A 22,399-nucleotide genomic window follows, 5' to 3' on the forward strand; every position below is an offset into this window, starting at 1 on the left:
TACAGCTAGTTAACTATAAAAGTTCAATTTTAATAATGTTATTCCAATTGGATTAGACAGTGAATTTAATTATTATTTGGAGACCATTTTGGAATTTAGAATGTTGGGTACAGTATTTAAAATCATGACTCATTGGGATACGACACCTCTTATTTGGTCAAAATCTTCCCATTGTTACCATTATTCTACTGTATATAGAATAATATAATGGAGAAATCCAAAAACTATACTTCTTGTTTTTTGGAGGCAAGGCGGGGGGTCAGGTAAATGTGGTAATCTACGTTTTGCTGTACCTCCCCACATATAAAAAAAAATGCAAAACAACATAAACATGCCAAAACGTAGTTAAAATAATTTTTTTTAAATTACGTCTTAACCAGTTTAGTCGATGGGCAAGTTGCCAAATCGTTTGAGTACAGTTTTTAGCAATACCGGTGTATACATCCAGCAGAACGCACTGTATAGACGTGAGCTTAGCCTAAGCTGTCATCTACTGCTTTTCAAGAATTGTGGGCTATGGCTAAATGCTCTGCTTGCCAATGTCCTAATGGGTTAAAAAAGCAACCAACCATGCCCCACTTATTGGATGTTTGTTTTGGATTAGTGGAGTAGATGAATTGTAGACTTTGGAGGTGAACACCTAGAAGATTGATTTTCTAGCTTGGAATAAAAGACCACTGAATATTATTTGCTATGAGAATCTTTATCCCTCCATTTATCACTGACATGTTGTATAAGTTTCCTCAAAAAGCATGCTGATCTCTTTATAATCTGTTTTTATGCAATGAAGATAAAATATTAACCAAACCATTTCTTCTATGTAAGGAACATTTTCCAGGGAGCCCGGAGCTTGAGAATTTATAGCTACTGCTAAATCTAAAGATAAACAGTAGTCAGAGTTTGGCTGATGATGGTCATGATATATGACCAGGGACATCACAAGGGGCTTCTAAAGCCCAGTGCTGGTCCATTTAGTCTCCTTTTTTGGGACTCTTACATAACTCCATGTCCAACAAATGTCTAGGATTCAGTGATGTAAACTAGCTCAGCTCCAGATCCTACTATGAATATAATCCATTAGATAAGGTATTGATAGTAGAAGCGATGGATTTGAAGAATTTGTTTTAACTCGTGGCCATGTATGTCTCCTTGGAGAAATATTTTCAGCTTTTTAAGGGAAAGTGTCGGCAGGATTTTCCAACTCAAATTCATTATATGTGCAAGTAGCTGTTTCAAAACCAAGTACAGTAATACCTTTTCATGGTCAGTCCGTTTCTCCATTACTAAGAAAACAGAGTTTGATTTTGTATGCAAAATGAGGCTGAAGAGTTATTTGTAGATCTGATGCCTCTGTCACTCCAGCTCTATTACTTCCCCAGCATCACCGCCTCCTGCTTGAGTGATGGCTCCTTTCCCTGAAGTCACACAACATAAATGCTGTCAGTGAAGCAGGAATAGAGCTGGAGTGACAAAGATTTTAGATGTGTAATTAGTTATTCAGCCTCATTTTCATCAATACAAATACTGATTTCTCAGTAATAGATGAGCAGACTGGTAATGTAAACTTATTGCTGGACTTGTCTTTGAAAGAGCTACATGCACATATAAATAGTTTGAGGATCGGGGGTATAAACTTCCTGCTGACAGGTTCCCTTTAACATCTATCAATTATGAGTAACTCTCCCATGTGTATATGTCAGCTATCTCTATAATACTGTTGTACAATATGTATGGCACTAACCTTATTGCTGCTGCTTCTCCATTAATACCTGTTCAGTACTAGTTTATGGTGGTACAAATTAATTATCTACAAGAATTATAGCACATGTTAAGTAGAATTGGAGCAGGAACATAAGTAACTAGATGGGCATTTCCTGAAGGAAATACACGGTGCTTGAACAGCGCTGCCAGCTTTACAGCAGCACTTTTCACACACGGGACCAGGGGGGCCACTTACTTTTCCACACCCGGGACCAGGGCGCACTTACTTTTCCACACCCGGGACCGGGGCGCACTTACTTTTGCGCACGGGGCCGGGGAGCACTTACTTTTGTGCACGGGGCCGGGGCGCACTTACTTTTGCGCACGGGGCCGGGGGCGCACTTACTTTTGCACACGGGGCCGGGGGCGCACTTACTTTTGCACACGGGGCCGGGGGCGCACTTACTTTTGCACACGGGGCCGGGGGCGCACTTACTTTTGCACACGGGGCCGGGGGCGCACTTACTTTTGCACACGGGGCCGGGGGCGCACTTACTTTTGCACACGGGGCCGGGGGCGCACTTACTTTTGCACACGGGGCCGGGGGCGCACTTACTTTTGCACACGGGGCCGGGGGCGCACTTACTTTTGCACACGGGGCCGGGGGCGCACTTACTTTTGCACACGGGGCCGGGGGCGCACTTACTTTTGCACACGGGGCCGGGGGCGCACTTACTTTTGCACACGGGGCCGGGGGCGCACTTACTTTTGCACACGGGGCCGGGGGCGCACTTACTTTTGCACATGGGGCCGGGGGCGCACTTACTTTTGCACATGGGGCCGGGGGCGCACTTACTTTTGCACACGGGGCCGGGGGCGCACTTACTTTTGCACACGGGGCCGGGGGCGCACTTACTTTTGCACATGGGGCCGGGGCGCACTTACTTTTGCACACGGGGCCGGGGCGCACTTACTTTTGAACACGGGGCCGGGGGGCGCACTTACTTTTGCACACGGGGCCGGGGGGCACTTACTTTTCACACACGGGGCCGGAGGGGCACTTACTTTTCACACACGGGGCCGGGGGGCACTTACTTTTCACACACGGGGCCGGGGGGGCACTTACTTTTCACACACGGGGTCGGGGGGGCACTTACTTTTCACACACGGGGCCGGGGGGGCACTTACTTTTCACATACGGGATGAGAGGGTGTCATAGTCACTTTATTCTGATGTTTGACTTTGATAAATGATCATGTCCTAAAATGGACACCGTACATTTGCATAGCTGCCATCTTTGGAAGGTCAAGTTGGGGGTAATGGAAAGTTCGCCATTATTTCCTATGGGAAATTTTTTTTTTTAAATGCGATTTAAATAAAATCTACATATCGGATCGACTATAAAAGTCATAGCACACCTGTCCCCACCGAGGCCTTCGAAACGCCGCCTGAACTGGGTCTCTGCGCCGAGCGGTTCGGGCCGCATTAATTGCAGAAAACGCGGAGAAGAATAAGAAGAAAATATAAGAAATCGGATTACAATATGTTGCTTGAACCTAGGAGGTTCAAGCACCATAATAATAAATGGGTAATGTACGGCAGCAGGTCTGCAGCCTTACTGTGTTCTCTATACCTCATGCCTTTTAATTAACTGATAAAACTTTAATAGATATTCCACAAAATTTACTGCAAGTGCCTTAAAAATGGAGTGTCTGCTCGTTAGGGCCATGAAATGTTCCTATTTCTTCTAGTAAAAGCATTGCAAATTGTTTCTATTTTTTACTTAATATATAGGATCCATGGCGTAGTGTTTAGTACCTGGGGCAGAGCAAGTGTTGTGCCCCCTAACCATGTGTCGATACCCCCTTTAGAAAACATTAATTCTTCTTTAAAATCTCCTTCAAAAGTAATGATGCCCATTGAGTGTCTCTCCCACAAAAAACTGCCTGTTCACGTTACACTACTGCATGGGGTACATTATTTTGTGACCGCGTCAATGTAACAATTTTGTTTCTTATAGACTTTCTTTTTTTCCTGTAGGACCCTGCAAACCAAAAACCTGGCAGAAAGAAAACGGTATCGTTTAGCAGCATGCCATCGGAGAAGAAAATAAGCAGCGCCAGCGATTGCATCAGTTTTATGCAAGGAGGTTGTGAATTAAAGAAAGTGCGTCCAAACTCTCGCATCTACAGTCGATTTTTCACACTTGACGCTGATTTGCAGGCTTTACGTTGGGAGCCTTCTAAAAAAGATCTCGAAAAGGCCAAGTTGGACATTTCTGCCATCAAAGAAATACGACTTGGCAAAAACACAGAAACATTCAGGAACAATGGACTCGCAGACCAAATTTGTGAGGACAGTGCATTTTCAATAATTCATGGGGAGAATTATGAGTCTTTAGACCTGGTGGCGAATTCAGCTGACGTGGCCAATATTTGGGTCTCAGGTCTAAGATATCTAGTCTCTCATAGCAAGCAATCACTGGATTTGGTAGAAGGTGGGCAAAATACACCCAGATTTACCTGGTTAAAATCTATCTTTGATGCCGCAGATGTAGACGGGAATGGCATTATGTTAGAAGATACGGCAGTTGAACTGATCAAACAGCTTTCTCCTGCTATTAAAGAAACAAAGGTTAGGTTAAAGTTTAAAGAAATCCAAAAGAGCAAAGAAAAACTTACCACCAGGGTGACCAAAGAAGAATTCTGTGAAGCTTTTAGTGAACTATGTACAAGGCCCGAAGTGTATTTTCTTCTTGTACAAATTTCCAAAAATAAAGAGTACCTAGATGCAAACGATCTACTATTGTTCTTAGAGTCTGAGCAAGGGATGACTCAGGTAACAGAAGATATGTGCTTGGACATAATACAAGAGTATGAGCTTACTCAAGAAGGATGCTTGAAGGGTTTTCTTACCATTGATGGTTTTACGAAGTATCTTTTGTCCCAGGAATGTGATATATTTGATCCTGTTCATAAAAAGGTTAGCCAGGACATGACACAACCATTGTCACACTATTATATCAACGCCTCCCACAATACTTACTTAATTGAAGACCAATTTCGAGGTCCAGCAGATATTAATGGATATGTGAGGGCGCTGAAAATGGCTTGCAGAAGCATTGAGCTTGATGTCAGTGATGGACCAGATAACGAGCCAATCATTTGCAATCGAAATAGCATGACCTCACCATTAGCCTTTCGTAACGTTATTGAAGTAATTAACAAATATGCCTTCGTCTCCTCTGAGTATCCTCTTATACTTTGCATTGGCAACCACTGCTCTATACAACAGCAAAAGGTAATGGTGCAACATATAAAGAAGATCTTTGGGAGTAAACTCTACACAGAAACGACTTTACCAGCAGATTCCTACCTTCCATCCCCTGAAAAACTTAAGAAAAAGATTATTGTAAAAGGTAAAAAGCTGCCATCCGATTTTGACCTCTTAGAAGGAGAAGTAACCGATGAAGATGAGGAGGCTGAAATGTCTCGAAGAATGTCAGAAGATTATTTTGGAGAACAGAGATTGATCAAGCTTTGTAGAGAACTATCAGATTTAGTATCAATTTGCAAATCGGTGCAGTACAAAGATTTTGATGTCTCCATGAAAAACCAAAGTTATGGTGAAATCTGTTCTTTTAGTGAGAGCCAAGCTAGTCGGATTGCTAACGAGTATCCAGAAGACTTTGTAAACTACAATAAAAAGTTTTTAACAAGGGTTTATCCAAGTCCAATGAGAATAGACTCAAGTAATATGAATCCGCAGGATTATTGGAATTGTGGTTGTCAGATTGTGGCTATGAATTTTCAGACTCCAGGTCCAATGATGGATCTCAATATCGGCTGGTTCCTTCAAAATGGTGGCTGTGGGTATATTCTTCGACCATCCATCATGCGCGATCAAGTGTCGTATTTTAGTGCGAACACTAAAGGCGTTGTGCCTGGTGTATCCCCTCAGGTTCTTCACATCAAAATCATCAGTGGACAAAATTTCCCTAAACCAAAAGGAGCATGTGCGAAAGGGGATGTAATTGACCCATATGTGTGTATCGAAATTCATGGCATCCCCGCCGATTGTGCAGAACAAAGGACTAAAACAATGCAACAAAATGGTGACAACCCAATTTTTGATGAAAGCTTTGAATTTCAGGTAAACCTCCCAGAGTTAGCCATGGTGCGCTTTATGGTTCTTGACGATGACTATATTGGGGATGAATTTATTGGCCAGTATACTACACCCATTGAGTGTTTACAGCCTGGATACAGACATGTGCCGCTACGCTCCTTTGTCGGAGACACAATGGAGCATGCTAAACTGTTTGTTCACATTGCAATTACCAACAGAGCAGGAGGAGGAAAGGCTCAAAAACGTGGATTATCTGCAAGGATAGGGAAAAAAGCCAGGGATTACACAATGCTAAGAAACACTGGCCTTAAAGTTTTGGATGACATCTTTAAACTTGCTGTTCATCCTCTGAGGGAAGCCACAGATGTCCGAGAAAACATGCAGGTAAGCTGCGCTTGTTGGGCTTAGTTAATTTGTTTGATTATTCATTATAAAGGACATGCTCAACTTACCATACCATGATCAAGTGGCTGAATATCAGAATAAAACAGTTTTTTTCTTTGTCATCTCCGCTGCGTAGATACTAGATTGTAAAGTGTATTTGCTAATTTCCTCTGTACCCAAGTGAGCGTTAGCAGAGACTCTTCTCAATCGTAAGCAATGTCATGCACATCAAACAAGAAAAGAAGACGGAAGAGGTTAGAACCGGCGTCCTCAAGAGCTATGGTAAGACTAATGTGTCTATCCAGGTCACCCAGATCTCACTGCCAGCATCTAGCATGCTTCACATCCGGCTGAATTTGAGGCGGACCCCTCCAGGATGGACTCGGTCGCTATCATTCCTTCCCTGACCGCAATATTTACACCCCTGATGAGTATGGCGGGGGATTATTTTCTCATTTTACCACATTTTCTACCTTTGACCATATTTCATTGTCAACTAAAACAACAAAACAAATCTCTAAGAACAATCTCAATTATTCTCATGGTTTTTCTAGTCTAGTGATTCTTTACCCAAGTGTTCTTATGATCACAGCCCTTTCAGCCATGTTTTTTTAGCTCATGTAAGCCATTTAAAGTCAATGACTCCTCTACCAATACAGTTATTGTGAGTATACTTATTGGTATTAATAGCTTAAAGAGAATGTTAGTTTTTTCCTATGTAATCTGAGAGCAGCATAATGTAGGTGTAGAGACCCTGATTCCACTAATGTATCATTTACTGGGCTGCTTGTTGTTTCAATAAAATCAGTGTTTTATCAGCAGATTATTACTAGAGGACTAGTTGTTTCTTACCATGTAGACCTCCTCTATGTAACCCTGCGTTCCCTACTGATTGGCAGCTTTTTGCCTATGCACTGTGCACACAGAAACCAGCCAATTAGTGGTGTGGGCGGGGTTATTAAGAGCTCAGCATTCAGAGCAGGGCTAGATCTGCAAGCGATAAACTACAGATTTAAGCAGCCCAATACAAATCACTGGAATCAGGGTCTCTTACCCTACATCACACTACTCTTTTTCATATTATATAGCAATTACCAGATGATGAATTCCCTTAAAAAATATATATTTAAAAATACTTCTAAAAGATGTGTTACATTTTACTATATTTTCCCCATTGATCCGTAGTTGCTCCATGTAACATAAGCTTTGAATGCAGATGGTTTTATTTGCAGCACATGAAAGTATAATTGTGCCAGAGATCTAACCATCATCATTAATAATACCAGTTTTCATTATCAAGGCTTTAGCCAATCCCACTGCCCCTGCAGTGAGCAAAACAATTAGTATGCAAATGCAATGACACAAACTACCAATTTTAGTCTTAATAGTTGACAATAGTAAACTCAGTCTAAACACGTATTTCATAAAATGGGAGCTGTCATCAGGTCAGAAGTGGCCAGGGTTTGCTCTCGTTTGTACTTGCTCCTCTGCAGTATTTTTTATCTATCTATTTTTCACCTTTTTTTTTTTTTTATTAAACCCGCCTGACGGTTTCAAAGATGTGGACCTTTTTATTTATGCAGCCAATAAGCTAATTTTATGGTGTTTCTTAAGGGGGCGGTGCTTAGTGTAAATATGCAGAGCAGCCTAAAGACACGCCCCCAGTGAACCCTGTGTGTTAAAGACCTTGAAAATTAGCATATTGTGTGCAGTAATTAAAAAGGCCCCTGGAACAGCATGATGAATTTAGAAAAAGAAAAACCTGAATGCTTAGAGGAGCAGCAGAAATTATAGAAGAACAAATTTGGTCACTTTTGACCTGGTGACAGGTGATATTTAATATATGTTTTTATGTAAACCAGTGCTGGCCAAAACCTTAGATATTGCTCCTGGAAATGTACTTTTTATGTTATTTAAGGCCGGGGTCACACTTGCGAGTGTCTCGCCTCAATACCTGGCACTGCCGCCGGCACTCAGGACCGGAGCGTGCGGTTACATGTTTTTCTATGTAGCTGAATGTTCCGGTCCCGAGTGCCGGGTATTGAGGCGAGAGACTCGCGCGAGTTTCTCGCATTGCACTCGCAAGTGTGACCCCGGCCTAAGAGTGAAACCAGGTAAGATATTGATCAGGGGGTCTCAAACATGTGTCCCCCAGGCTCCATTGTGTGGCCTTCAGACCTCTGAGACGATCGTGGCCTGCTCCAGGGGCTGCCGATATCAGTGTTTCCTTTCAACTGAATGTGCATCCTCAGAACATTATTACAGCATAGAGGCCAGAATTACTATAAAGGGTTAATTATAAAACAATAATACTGTATGGAGCCGATTGGGGGACAAAAAAAGGAAAAAAATCAAAATAAAGTGTTAAAAAATAACAGAAAAAATATTTGGCCACTAAAAATGCTGTTCTATGTAAGAACTGAAGTAAAAAAGATCTGTATAAAGAAAAAGTGAAACGAAGGGTACAGGGAAATTGGCCAAACTCTTGAAGTAAATAATACTGTGCTCCAGACTTAGGGTACAAGTCTGCAGTGACTATATGACTGCAGACTTGTGAATCCTCACAGCACACGGGAGCGGGCGGTGATGTGACTGCGAGTATCCGATTTGCATTCTTCCTGCTACATTCTAACTAGACATGTTTGCCCTCTTTCAATGAACTTGCATTAATCGAGGCTGCGTCAGTCTAGTTGGCAAGTGACGGCATGTATGCAGATCACATTGTCGTGGACCCGTGTTCGCCGTTTCTGCCGCCGGCACCGGAGAATCCACGTAAAGTGACTGCAGACTTGTACCGTAATGTCGGACAACCCCTTTAAATGACTGTCAAACTTTTTCTTAACACTAAGAAGACAGTCTATGGTGGACATAACAATGGTTCTGCAGAGTTAAGCAGAGTGTGGTGGTGTTTGCGCTTGTGTTGATTCGTCTTCTTATTTCTTCTCCTGTAGAATGCTCTGGTGTCCCTGAAGGAGCTCTGTGGACTCCCTACCAGCTCCAGCCTCAAGCAGTGTATGCTGTCGCTCGCATCCCGCCTGGTGAATAGTGACAGCACGCCATCTGTGAACCTCATCATGAAAGACAGTTACCCTTATCTGGAGTCCTTAGGAACCATACCTGATGTGCAGAAAAAACTGCTCAGCTCCTATGAAACGGTTGGTACTGACTTATGATCTATTAACCATCACTTACATCTGTGTAACATCCTTTACATCTTACATCGACATTTTGCCATTGTCATAAGTTTTTGTAGGATTGATTTTCACCCGATAAACATGGACACCTACGCTAAGGGCTCATTCACTCAGTTTTTCTCTTACAAATGCTATCCATTTCTTTCACGGCTTACACTCATACCTGTGTCAATCTATAGGGCTGCTCACATGCCAGATTGTCAGATGTTTTCCTCGAACCGAGTGGTTCGTGCAAAATCGTCAGACTTGTCTGATATTGATCCGATTGGCACGTCAAAATCGGCAACGCAAGTCAAAAAAAAAATGGGATGCCATAGGAGAGGGTCTGATTCAGACATCCAAATTTTACGCACAAATGCTATCCATGTTTTTCACAGATAGATTATGCTATGGGGCCATTCACATAACCATCATTTTTTGCGGCCCGAGTGATGCATAGGGAAATCGCGGAAACTTCTGATTTTGATCCAAGCGTCTGATCAAAATTTTCAATGCAAGTCAATAGATCTGTGAAAAAAAATCGAACAGCTATAGAAAAGTGGGGAAACTGTTTTTTATGATTTCTCCACGTACGAGAAAAAACAGTGACACTCGGACCACACTCTGATCAAACTCTGATCCAAGACTGATCTGAATAATCGGTACGAGTTTCTCGTACATGGATCTCTGAACGAGCTCGAAGGTGGAGAATATTTTTTTTTCTCATCAGTGAAAAAAATGTTGAAACTCTGACCAAACTCTGGTGAAAATCTGAAGAAACTGATGAAGCTCGGTCCGTTTTTCTCATACGGCAAAAAACTGCTGAGTGTATGAGCCTTTGTTCTGTTGGGTAAACTGATGGAAACTAGTGGAAACGAGAGAACTCATCAAATAAGATTAAAAGGCCGCAACAGAAATACACAAATATAATAATAATTTTTACTTATATCGCGCCAACATATGCCACAGCAATATACAATTAGGGGACATGTACAAACGATATCAGCTTACAATCTACACAGAACAGGATCCAAGTAATGATGCTGGACAGCATTGTGTGATCACCACATTATAGACAGTCACTTCATTGTCTCTTTTCTGTTTTTTGTGCTCTGTCACCCTCAGAAATACTCTTTTTTTTTTTTGTTTGTTTCATATAGACTTTATAACAAAATTAGAGAATTCTTCCATATATTGCTGATAGCTTTGAAGCACTCCATGGATGACCTTAAAGGGAAGCGGTCACCTGATTCAGGCTACCCGAACCACAGGCTGTATGTATTGGATACCACCTGCATTATTGCAGTCATGGATGTTAGACTTAGTGTTTCAGAGAGAAGATCATTTGAAAAGTAATTCAAGAACTATGCATCTCAGATGACTAGCCTAAGAGATCTGTCCCCAGTGGCCTATCCCTATGTGTGAATAAAGGAGATATAACAGAGAGAAGCCATTCGGGAGCCGCCATGCATAGTCCATGACTGACTTTTCAAAGGATCTTTTCTCTGAAATGCCACAGCCTTTCTGTTATGATCCTTAGTGGCTGAGGATCACAGAATGAACTAGCTAAGTTACTGAACATAGAACGAGCTCTAGGGAGGTGGTAACTGGACTGACCGCAAAACCTGATCCTAACAAACACACTAAAGGTAGCCGGTGAACGTGCCTAAATTCCTGGACGTCTCGACGCAGCCTGAGAAACTTGCTACCCCTATAGAGAAAGTAAGACCTCACTTGCCTCAGAGAAATGACCCCAAAGATATAGGAAGCCCACAACAAATAATAACGGTGAGGTAAGGGGAAAATACAAAACGTAGAAATGAAAACAGATTCAGCAAATGAGGACCACTAATACTAGATAGCAGAAGACAGGCAGGGGACTGTGCGGTCAGTAAAAAATCCTATACAAAATATCCACGCTGAGAATACAAGAACCCCCACACCAACTAACGGTGTGAGGGGAGAAACTCAGCCCCCTAGAGCTACCAGCAAGCAAGGAAATCACATATTAGCAAGCTGGACAAGGACAAATAAATAACCAAGAAACATATTGAACACTGATGAGCAAAAAATAACCAAACAGAAAACTTAGCTTCTCTTGGCGAGACTGATAACGAAGGGATTCAGGAGAGATCAAAATAGCACTGAATACATCGACAGCAGGCAACCACTGAAAGTCCAGGTGAGCTAAATAGGAAACCAGCTAACAGATAACGAGACAGCTGAACCAGCCTCAGACCTGCAGAATGACACAAAGAGCCACCAGAGGGAGCCCAAAGACAGCACTCACACAGTACCACCTGTGACCACAAGAGGGAGCCCAAAAACAGAGTTCACAACACCTTTCAGAGTAAAACATGCATGACTGCAATAACTCAACCGATGTGTTATTCATACTGTCTGTGGTTCAGGCAGCATGAATCAAATGACAGGTTCCTCTTAAGATATTTTCTTGTTCATTTTCAAGCATTAACACAAGATAAATTTATGATTCAGTTGCTATATATCATTTGGTTAATATTTACTCATTTAATTGTTCATTTAATTCAGTGATGCTAGGGTGAGATTTTATTTTAATGAAGTTAAAATGGTTTTCTCAACATCAGTAAAGTAAATCAGTCAATTGCAATATGCTTGTGTTACAACGTAGCATTTCTTGTTAACGATGACAGACATAAATTCAGTAGGCACAGAGACATAGACTGTTATCTTTATGTCGGCTTTCAGTTGATAGTTATTGTCTGATACTTATTGTCTGCTGTCTTTGCAAGCCAGGGTTGCAGGGTCATTGAACAATGGATGTTTGCTTAATATCTTTATTGACCATTGTGTTGTTCCTGTGGCGTGTTGACTTGCAAAACAAAGAAGAACAAACTATGCAAATTGATTAAATCCTCAAACAATGCAAGTTAATCTCATCACGCCATCCTCTTGACCTCTGGATGTGGCTTGAAGGACAATAGTTGTGAACCATATAAGGGAGAGTCCAGAAACTTTACAAAACCACAGCCAGGAACTTTCTACAGGATGTCAGCTTAGGGGACTATGGCCCCAGCTGGAAGAACACAGATCTGCTCTATTGACAATCGCCTTAACCACTCGGCCACCTGTGTTCTTCCAATGGTCAATCAACATATTAGGCAAACTTCCATTGTTCAGTGACCCTGAGTCTCTGTCTTGCAAAGATAGCAGACAATAAGTTACAATAACCATCAACTCAAGTGTCAACATAAAGATAATATCCTGTGTCTCTGCGCCTACTGAATTTACGTCTGACATCATTAAGAAGAAATGATGTGTCATCACTGCTGCTAAAATCAAACAAGTTTGCAATTTAAATATTAGTAAAAATAATTTTTATTCACAGGAACATAGGGATTTTTACTGTTATTGTTTAATGCTCGTTGTCTAGGTTACTAGCCACTGCTGCAGTGTAGCAGCATGATCGAGCATACGCAGTGCTTTCAGGCTCTTTCAAATAAAGCACTGTAAGCAATGATGTAAAGCTGGCCTGTTCGCTGGAACCCATAATCCGGGTAGCTGCATCCAAGTGTGCACAGTTTGAAGAACCTGCTGAGCGACTATGCATCTGGTATGAACTGTCAATCTTTAGGAGTGCACTGCCTCTCAGCAAACAGAAGGCTGGGCGGCAGAGGAGAGGTGCCTCGCCAAAGATCATAAGTGAGAACTACCTTTTAGTAAAATTAACGAGAATACCGTGAAAACACTATGGCCCCGATTTATCAAGACAGGCACTTTTCATGCCAGTCTTGATATGGGTGCAAGGTGAAGTGTGAGGCACCAAGTATCAAGCGCCTCCATGTACTCCCCGTCACAAATGTTACTCCAGTCTGAGACTGGAGCAAGATTTGTGGCGTAAGGAATGCCTGCTCTCGTCATGAATTAGACAAGTGGAGGGGGAAGAGTCGCCATTCCCCATCACACCCCCATCTTGCCTTTGTTATACTTTGTTGGAGCAGGACAAAAAGTCAAAAGTCATAACATTTTTGAACAGCTTTGCGTTGTGCAGAAATTTTTCGACTTTTCAAAGTCAAAATGTAGGAAAAAATTCACATCCTAATTCTTTTGTATGAAAAAAATCAATTCTCTCTTGCATCTTTTTTTTAACTCTTTTTATTGAAAGATTCCACGAAATAAGATAACAAACATATGGCAACATAGCATAGAGTTAAAATAATCCGTGTATCAACGTTCGCATTGACATAGATATGACATCATACCTTCAATAATAAAGTATACAAACAAACAAATAAAACACAGCCTTCAGTATAATATATTCTACCAGGCATTGCACTTCCTAATCAACAAAGTCTTTATAAAAGTTTTTAAGCTCGTACCAGGTCAGGTTATAATAGACGCGTTATTAATTCCACACAAATCATCACTTTCATGATCCAGAATGGATTTACATCAGGGACTATATTGCGAGTGAAGAGACCTTAGCTCCAGGAGCCAAGTGCGTCAATGGCGTGTTGCACCATCTTTCCCAAATCTTCTCAAATTTCTGGGGACATCCTCTGTTTCTGTATAATATGTTTTCATAAGGAGTTATGTCATTCACTAGTTTCTTCCACTGATTAATCGAAGGAGATTTCCCCCTCCCATCCACCTCAATGCTACCGCTTTCCTAGCCATCAATAGAACTTCCCAAACAAATATTCTATCATGGTGGACCCACATCTCCTCATCCACGGCACCTAGGAAGCACAACTCTGGACTACATTTGATCGGTATCCCCATAATCCGCTCCAATGTAGCTATGACCTCACTCCAATATCTTCGTATAATTCTACAGTTCCAAATAAGGTGCCAGAAGTCAGCCCCGGATTCCCCACACCTATGACATTCATCAGCTGCTACCAAATTTATGTAATCTACTTGGGGTCAGATAGGATTGGTGAAGAATATACAATTGTATTAACTTGTTATTTGCAGCTTGCGACACCATCGTATGTGCCTCCAGGATATGGCTCCACTGATCATCAGTGATGGAGGGTATTAAGTGTCGCCTCTTACGGTCTACAGCGAGCTGAGTGGATGCAATTTTAGAGTTTAACAAAAAGGTATAGAGGGAGGATATCATATCTGTAGGTTCTTGAGTTGATAATACTCCGATCAGTGGATATTTAGATATTCTCATTCTGGAAATGGGAACTGGTACATCATGGCGTGTCTCAGTTGCAGATATCTATAAAAGTCTCTGTGGGGAATTCTGAACCTGACATGAATTTGTTCGAATGACAATAAAGGCTACTTTCACACTAGCGTCGTATGACGCACGACGAATTGCGTCGTTGCGACGAACCGACGCAAGCAGTGAAAGCGCCGCACAACGGGGGCAGCGGATGCTGTTTTTCAACGCATCCGTTGCCCCATTGTGATGTGCGGGGAGGCGGGGGCGGAGTTCCGGCCGCACATGCGCGGTCGGAAAAGACGGTCTCGACGCACCAAACAACGTTAAATGCAACGTTTTTTGGTGGCGAGGGACCGACGCAACACGACGCAACCGTCGCACGACGGTTGGGACGTGTGGCAATGCGTAACACTGCGTCGCTAATGCAAGTCAATGGAGAAAAAAACGCATCCTGCAAGCACTTTTGCAGGATGCGTTTTTTCTACAAAACGACGCATAGCGACGTGCAGTGCACGACGCTAGTGTGAAAGTAGCCAAAGTTTCATTTTCAAAAAACTGATTAAGTGTCGTTATTCCATTTTGTTTCCAGAAACCTGGGTCCTGTAAATTTTGAAGGTGCGAGAACTCGGGATTATTCCATATCTAAATTTCCCCAATTTGATCGGTGAATTTCAAAATACATTTACTTTCTTGCCAAACCTGTATTGCTAAGCTATGCGCAAATAACAAACCCTGGGGTGGTCTGTATGAACCCTCCAGTATTGCACACAGTGTATGCCCACCCAAAAAATGCATAAGATGAGTTTCTGCATTATTAAGTCCATCTTGATTTACTCAATATTTTAAAAACCCGGCCCTTTTTCGTTTTTGTGTTTTCGTTTTTCGCTCCCCTCCTTCCCAGAGCCATAACTTTTTCATTTTTTCGTCAATATGGCCATGTGAGGGCTTATTTTTTGTGGGATGAGTTGTAATTTTGAACGACACCATTGGTTTTACCATGACTTGTACTAGAAAACGGGAAAAAAATTCCAAGTGCGGTGAAATTGCAAAAAAAGTGCAATCCCACACTTGTTTTTTTGCTTGGCTTTTTTGCTAGCTTCACTAAATGCTAAAACTGACCTGCCGTTATGATTCTCCAGGTCATTACGAGTTCATAGACACCAAACATGTCTAGGTTATTTTTTATCTAAGTGGTGAAAAAAATTCAAAACTTTGCTAAAAAAAAAAAAGTGTGCCATTTTCCGATACCCGTAGCGTCACTATTTTTCGTGATCTGGAGTCGAGTGAGGGCTTATTTTTTGCGTACCAAGATGACGTTTTTAATGATACCACATTTGTGCAAATACGTTCTTTTGATCGCCCGTAATTGCATTTTAATGTAATGTCGCAGCGACAAAAAAACCGTAATTCTGGCGTTTCGAATTTTTTTCTCGCTACGCTTTTTTTTATTGATAGATCGGGCAATTCTGAATGCGGCGATACCAAATATGTGTAGGTTTGATTTTTTTATTTTTATTGTTTTATTTTGGATGGGGCGAAAGGGAGGTGATTTAACCCCTTCACCCCCCGGAGCTTTTTCCGTTTTCGTTTTTCGCTCCCCTCCTTCCCAGAGCCATAACTTTTTTATTTTTCCGTCAATTTGGCCATGTGAGGGCTTATTTTTTGCGGGACGAGTTGTACTTTTGAACGACATCATTGGTTTTACCATGTCGTGTACTAGAAAACGGGAAAAAAATTCCAAGTGCAGTGAAATTGCAAAAAAAGTGCAATCCCACACTTGTTTTTTGCTTGCCTATTTTGCTAGGTTCACTAAATGCTAAAACTGACCTGCCATTATGATTCTCCAGGTCAGTACGAGTTCATAGACACCTAACATGACTAGGTTATTTTTCACCTAAGTGGTGAAAAAAAATTCCAAACTTTGCAAAAAACAAAACAAAACAAAATTGTGCCATTTTCCGATACTCGTAGCGTCTCCATTTTTCGTGATCTGGGGTCAGGTGAGGGCTTATTTTTTGCGTGCCGAGCTGGCGTTTTTAATGATAGCATTTTGGTGCAGATACGTTCTTTTGATCGCCCGTTATTGCATTTTAATGCAATGTCGTGGCGACCAAAAAAACGTAAATCTGGCGTTTCGAATTTTTTTCTCATTACGCCATTTAGCGATCAGGTTAATGCTTTTTTTTATTGATAGATCGGGCGATTCTGAACGCGGCGATACCAAATATGTGTAGGTTGGGGTTTTTTTTAATTGATTTATTTTGATTGGGGCGAAAGGGGGGTGATTTAAACTTTTATATTTTTTTTATTTTTTTCACATTTTTAAAAACTTTTTTTTTTTACTTTTGCCATGCTTCTATAGCTTCCATGGGAGGCTAGAAGCAGGCACAGCCCGATCGGCTCTGCTATGCAGCAGTGATCATAAGATCGCTGCTACACAGCAGATTTGCAGGTGTGCTGTGAGCGCCGACCACAGGGGGGCGCTCACAGCCACCGGCAATCAGTAACCATAGAGGTCTCAAGGACCTCTATGGTTACAATGGAGGAGCATCGCCGACCCCCGATCATGTGACGGGGGTCGGCGATGCGCTCATATCCGGCCGCACGGCCGGATGCGGTAGTTAAATGCCGCTGTCTGCGTTTGACAGCGGCATTTAACTAGTTAATAGGCGCGCGCAGATCGCGATTCTGCTCGCGCCTATTGCGGGCACATGTCAGCTGTTCAAAACAGCTGACATGTCCCGGCTTTGATGTGCGCTCACCGCCGTAGCGCACATCAAAGCGGGGGTCCCGACATGTGATGTACTATACCGTCAGATGTCGGGAAGGGGTTAAACTTTTATATATATATATATTGTTTTTCATATTTTTCAAAACATTTTTTTTTTCTTTTTGCCATGCTTCAATAGCCTCTATGGGAGGCTAGAAGCTGGCACCACTCGATCGGCTCTGCTACATAGCAGCGATCATCAGATAGCTGAAATGCAGGCTTTCTATGAGCGCCGACCACAGGGTGGCGCTCACAGCAGGCCTGCATCAGTAACCATAGAGGTCTCAAGGAACTCTATGGTTAACATCCTGATGCATCGCCGACCCCCGATCATGTGACGGGGGTTGGCGATGCGCTCATTTCTGTCCGACAGCGGCATTTAACAAGTTAATAGCGGCGGGTGAATCGCTATTGCGCGCACATGTCAGCTGTACAAAACAGCTGACATGTTGCGACTTTGATGTTGGCTCACCGCCGGAGCGCACATCAAAGGGGGAGACACGACATGCGCAGTACTAGTACGGCGCATGTCGTGAAGGGGTTAAGTATCGTAGTTGACCATCCAGATATTACAAATATAAGTCAGGGACTGCATATCCACCTTGGTTTTTGGGCCTCTGGAGGGATCCAATACTTAATTTAGATCTTGACGGACCCCATATAAATGCTGCCATCATGCTATGTATTTTCCTAAAGAAACTCTTAGGGACCCTTAATGATGTGTGTTCCAGCATATATAAGCATTTGGGAAGAATTATCCTTTTAATTAATCCGACTCTGCCCGCCACGGATAGGGGAAGTCGGGACCATATCCCAAACTTATCCCTCATCATATCTCCCAAAGGGTATACAGTACAGACCAAAAGTTTGGACACACCTTCTCATTTAAAGATTTTTCTGTATTTTCATGACTATGAAAATCGTACATTCACACTGAAGGCATCAAACCTATGAATTAACACATGTGGAATTATATACTTAACAAAAAAGTGTGAAACAACTGAAATTATGTCTTATATTTTAGGTTCTTCAAAGTAGCCACCTTTTGCTTTGATGACTGCTTTGCACACTCTTGGCATTCTCTTGATGAGCTTCAAGAGGTAGTCACCGGGAATGGTCTTCCAACAATCTTGGTCTGTACTGTATATTATCTCTAAGGTCTCTAATCGGATTTTGATTAATTATGATGCCTAAATATTTAAATTTTTGTCCTACCTGTAAACCACATAGCACGGGTACAGTTATATTGGTTACTAACAGCATAATCACAGACTTACTCCAGTTAATTTTAAGACCAGACCGTTCCCCAAAACAATTAATAAGGTCAATTGTTGTGAACTCTGTTTTCAGGCTCCCTCTTGTGGTCACTGGTGGTATCGTGTGACTTTTGCTTTGGGCTCCCCCTGGTGGCTTTGTCTGTTATCCTGCTGGTCTCTGGCTATCAGCTGGTTCATTATCCTCTGGGAGGTTCCTATATAGCTCTGTTTTACTTCCACTTGTTGCCGGCTGTCGATGTAATCAGTGCTACTCAGATTCTTTCTGACTACCTTGCTCCCAGTCCATCCAGGACAAGCTAAGTTTTGTTTGCTCATTTTTTGATCAGCAGTGTTTATCATGTTTTCTGTTCCAGCTTGCTAAAATGTAATTCCCTCGCTTGCTGGTTGCTCTAGTGGGCTGAGTTTCTCCCCACACACCGTTAGTTGGTGTGTGGGTTCTTGAAATCTCAGGATGGATATTTTGTAAGGGTTTTTTTATTGATCGCATAGACCCCTGCTCTATTTTTCTGCTTTCTAGTACTAGTGGGCCTCTTTTGCTGAATCTGATTTCATCCCTACGTATGTGCCTTCTTCTTACCTCACCGTTAATATTTGTTGGGGGCTTCTATATCTTTGGGGATTATTTCTCTGGAGGCAAGCGAGGTCTTTCTTTCTCTTCAGGGGTAGCTAGTTCCTCAGGCTGGCTCGAGACGTCTAGTAATTTTTTAGGCACGTTCACCGGCTACCTCTAGTTGTGTTGGATAGGTTCAGATTTGCGATCAGTCCAGTTACCATCTCCCTAGAGCTCGTCCTTAGTTTAATCACTTGCTGGTCTATTTGTGATCCTCAGCCACTAGGGATCATAACAGTCAATTGCCCTTGGAAGAGATTGCTCTATTTTATCCAGAAAGAGTACAGAATCATCAGCATATACTCCCACTTTACCCACCCTAGAGTTTATATTGATTCTCTCCACTACAGGGTCCTGTCTAACTGCAAGTGCAATTGGCTTGATTGCAAAGCAAAGTGCATTGGGGATATTGGGCAGCCCTGTCTAGTTCCCCTATCCAAGTCAAAATAGTCCGATAGCAAGCCATTAACCAGGATATTCGCTCTGGGCATATAATAAAGTAGTTCAATCTACCTGCAAAATTTGTCTGAGAAACCAAATTTCTGAAGCACACGCTGCAAGAATTTCCACTCCATTGAATCAAAAGCCTTTGCAGTAACTAAAGAGGCTATCGCCCAAGGTTTCTCATACTTGCTCTCTTGCATCTTGATTAAAAAAGCTTTTTCACACCCACCAGAAAAGTTTTGATGAATTTGGTTTTATGCTTTCAATAAAACATCTCCTTACAGTTTATATAGAAATATAATTTCATACAAAATTGACTTTTCAAATATGGTACTTTGCAGTCACAACATTTCAACAGTGTGGTGCTGAATGTTACAATATAGTTCTTGAAAGTATTTGTGTAACAGAGTATAGCATACTATAAGGTGCATATAATACACATCTCAGAATGCAGACCACCCTAGCTAATTCTGAATAGACAGTGAACAAGCAGGGTGTGCTGAGAGAAGCAACGAGAAGATGCTTAGAGAGTAAATGCTGTTTTAATTTTTATTTCATAAGTCAATAGTACACATAAAAATAAGCAACTTTGTAATATCTTATCAGAGAAATCTGCTTCTCTCTCCTCTTGGACTGATCATTGATTCTCAAAATTACGAATTCACAGGTAAAATCTGTATTCAATGAAGTCAGTTTTTACATTGCTGAAATGGGAAATGACTGCTGCTACTGATAAAATTTTAGCAGTTATCAGTAGCAACTGTCCACTTTTAGCTTAGGAATGTAAATATAAGTCTTCACTGAATACAGATTTTAACCATGAATTGAGACTTTGGAAAATGAATGATCAGTCCAAGAGGAGAAAGAAGCAGATTTATCTTACACAATAAAAACTATTTTATAGAAAAAAGTATACCGTAATTTTTACATCGCTGTATTCTGAGAGCTATAACTTTTTTATTTTTCAGCTGATGGAGCTGTATTGTGGCTTCTTTTTTGTGGGACAATATGACATTTTCATTGATACCATTTTTATTTGCATTTGACTTTTTGAATGCATTTAGTTTTTTGCCACTGTTTTATTATTTTTTTACAGAGTTCACTGAAGGGGCTAAATAGTGTGACAGTTTTATAGGTCGGGTCATTCTAGACACTGTGACACCAAATATGTGTATTTTTTAGTTAATTTAGTTTTCTTTCACATTATACATTTATTATGGAGCCCATTATACTGTATGGAGGACTATGTGGGGCCCATTATACTGTATGGAACTCCATGTGGGGCCCATTATTTTGTATGGAAGGCAGTGTGGGGCTATTCAGCATGTAGGAATATGTGGGTCGCTTTATTCTGCATGGGGTACTATGTGGGCCCATTATACTGTATGGAAGACTATATGGGGCCCATTATACTGTGTGGAAGACTATATGGGGCCCATTATACTGTGTGGAGAGCTGTTTGGGGATTAAAGTTGTGGCATCATACTCTATTGGGGCCACCATACCTTCCCAGGGGGGCTGGTTGTGGGGGGTGGTACATTAGGGTCACCATATTGTACATGTGGAGCATACTGTGGAAAAATTCACTGTTGGGGTATAAAACTGTTTGGGGAGCACTTTTGTTGGCATCATACAATGAGCACAAGGAAAGGGAAGCTCTTCTGTGACCCCAGCAAATATTTGTTTTTTGGGGGGAGGGAGGGGCAAATAGATCTTTTGCAATGGGACCCCATATGGGATCATTTTTATGTGCGCCCCTGCTCACGAGGATATAGTACAAAGAAAGAAAAAAAGCCAGCTCACCGATATATGCAAGAAGCACGGAACTTCGTCCTGACTCGACGTGATGCAAATCCAAGTAAAAGAGAAAAATGTTCCAGCTTCTTTGATAAAATGTAAAACTTTAATCCATCATATAAAATAGTAGAGGACACACTCCTGGGACAATGCCATATCACAAGTGAAGAAAGCTACGCGTTTCGACCATACGGTCTTTGTCACAGCTGTGACAAAGACCGTATGGTCGAAACGCGTAGCTTTCTTCACTTGTGATATGGCATTGTCCCAGGAGTGTGTCCTCTACTATTTTATATGATGGATTAAAGTTTTACATTTTATCAAAGAAGCTGGAACATTTTTCTCTTTTACTTGGATTTGCATCACGAGGATATACCCAATGCTCCGGTTATATGATCTGACTTTTAAGATCAATTAATTAAAATGTACCTTGTTTGTGGGACAACCCCTCAAAGTTTGTGTCCATATGAAAAGGTTTCTGGTTATATTTGATAAGGAAAAACTTACTCAGTTGTAGACCTTTATTGCAGACTTTTTTTTAAATAAATATCAAGGTTGACCTGCGACTTTGTCCTAGTTTTTAAATGTGGCCATCTGTGTATTTGAGTTTTTCATCCCTGCTTTAGCAAGATATGAGCTGTAGTGCCTATGAATGGTTGATCGGTGTGGGGTGTCTTGTGTTGAACTTTAACCAATCAGATTTTGAAGAACTTTTGCGATAGATCATTAATATCAAGGTACTGGACAATGCCTTTAAATTGTCAAGTAGTGTTTGAAGGGAACCTGTCACCATGAAAATGCAGTCCAGTCTGCAGGAGGTTATAAAACAGGGGGAGAAGATTAGATTGATTATATAATTGTTACGATCCATTTTTGGATTTGTGGCAGCTCTGGTTCTACTCATTTTATTAAAACTTTTTTTCCTTTTGGACCATCGGGGTTAATGTCAGTTTCTTTCCC

The 22,399-nt window shown here is 41.6% G+C and overlaps 1 protein-coding gene across 1 annotated transcript in view; it reads left to right on the forward strand.

Annotated features, from left to right (window-relative positions):
• LOC143784198 (inactive phospholipase C-like protein 1) overlaps positions 1-22,399 on the forward strand; it is a 379,071-nt gene that overhangs the window by 278,146 nt on the left and 78,526 nt on the right. Inside the window, exons 2-3 of the mRNA XM_077272131.1 lie at positions 3,742-6,213; positions 9,165-9,368. Coding sequence (XP_077128246.1) covers positions 3,742-6,213; positions 9,165-9,368 — 2,676 coding nt within the window. The remainder of the gene's footprint in view (positions 1-3,741; positions 6,214-9,164; positions 9,369-22,399) is intronic.

Source organism: Ranitomeya variabilis, chromosome 7 (genome assembly GCF_051348905.1).
Source record: "Ranitomeya variabilis isolate aRanVar5 chromosome 7, aRanVar5.hap1, whole genome shotgun sequence".
Taxonomy (NCBI): Eukaryota; Metazoa; Chordata; class Amphibia; order Anura; family Dendrobatidae; genus Ranitomeya; species Ranitomeya variabilis.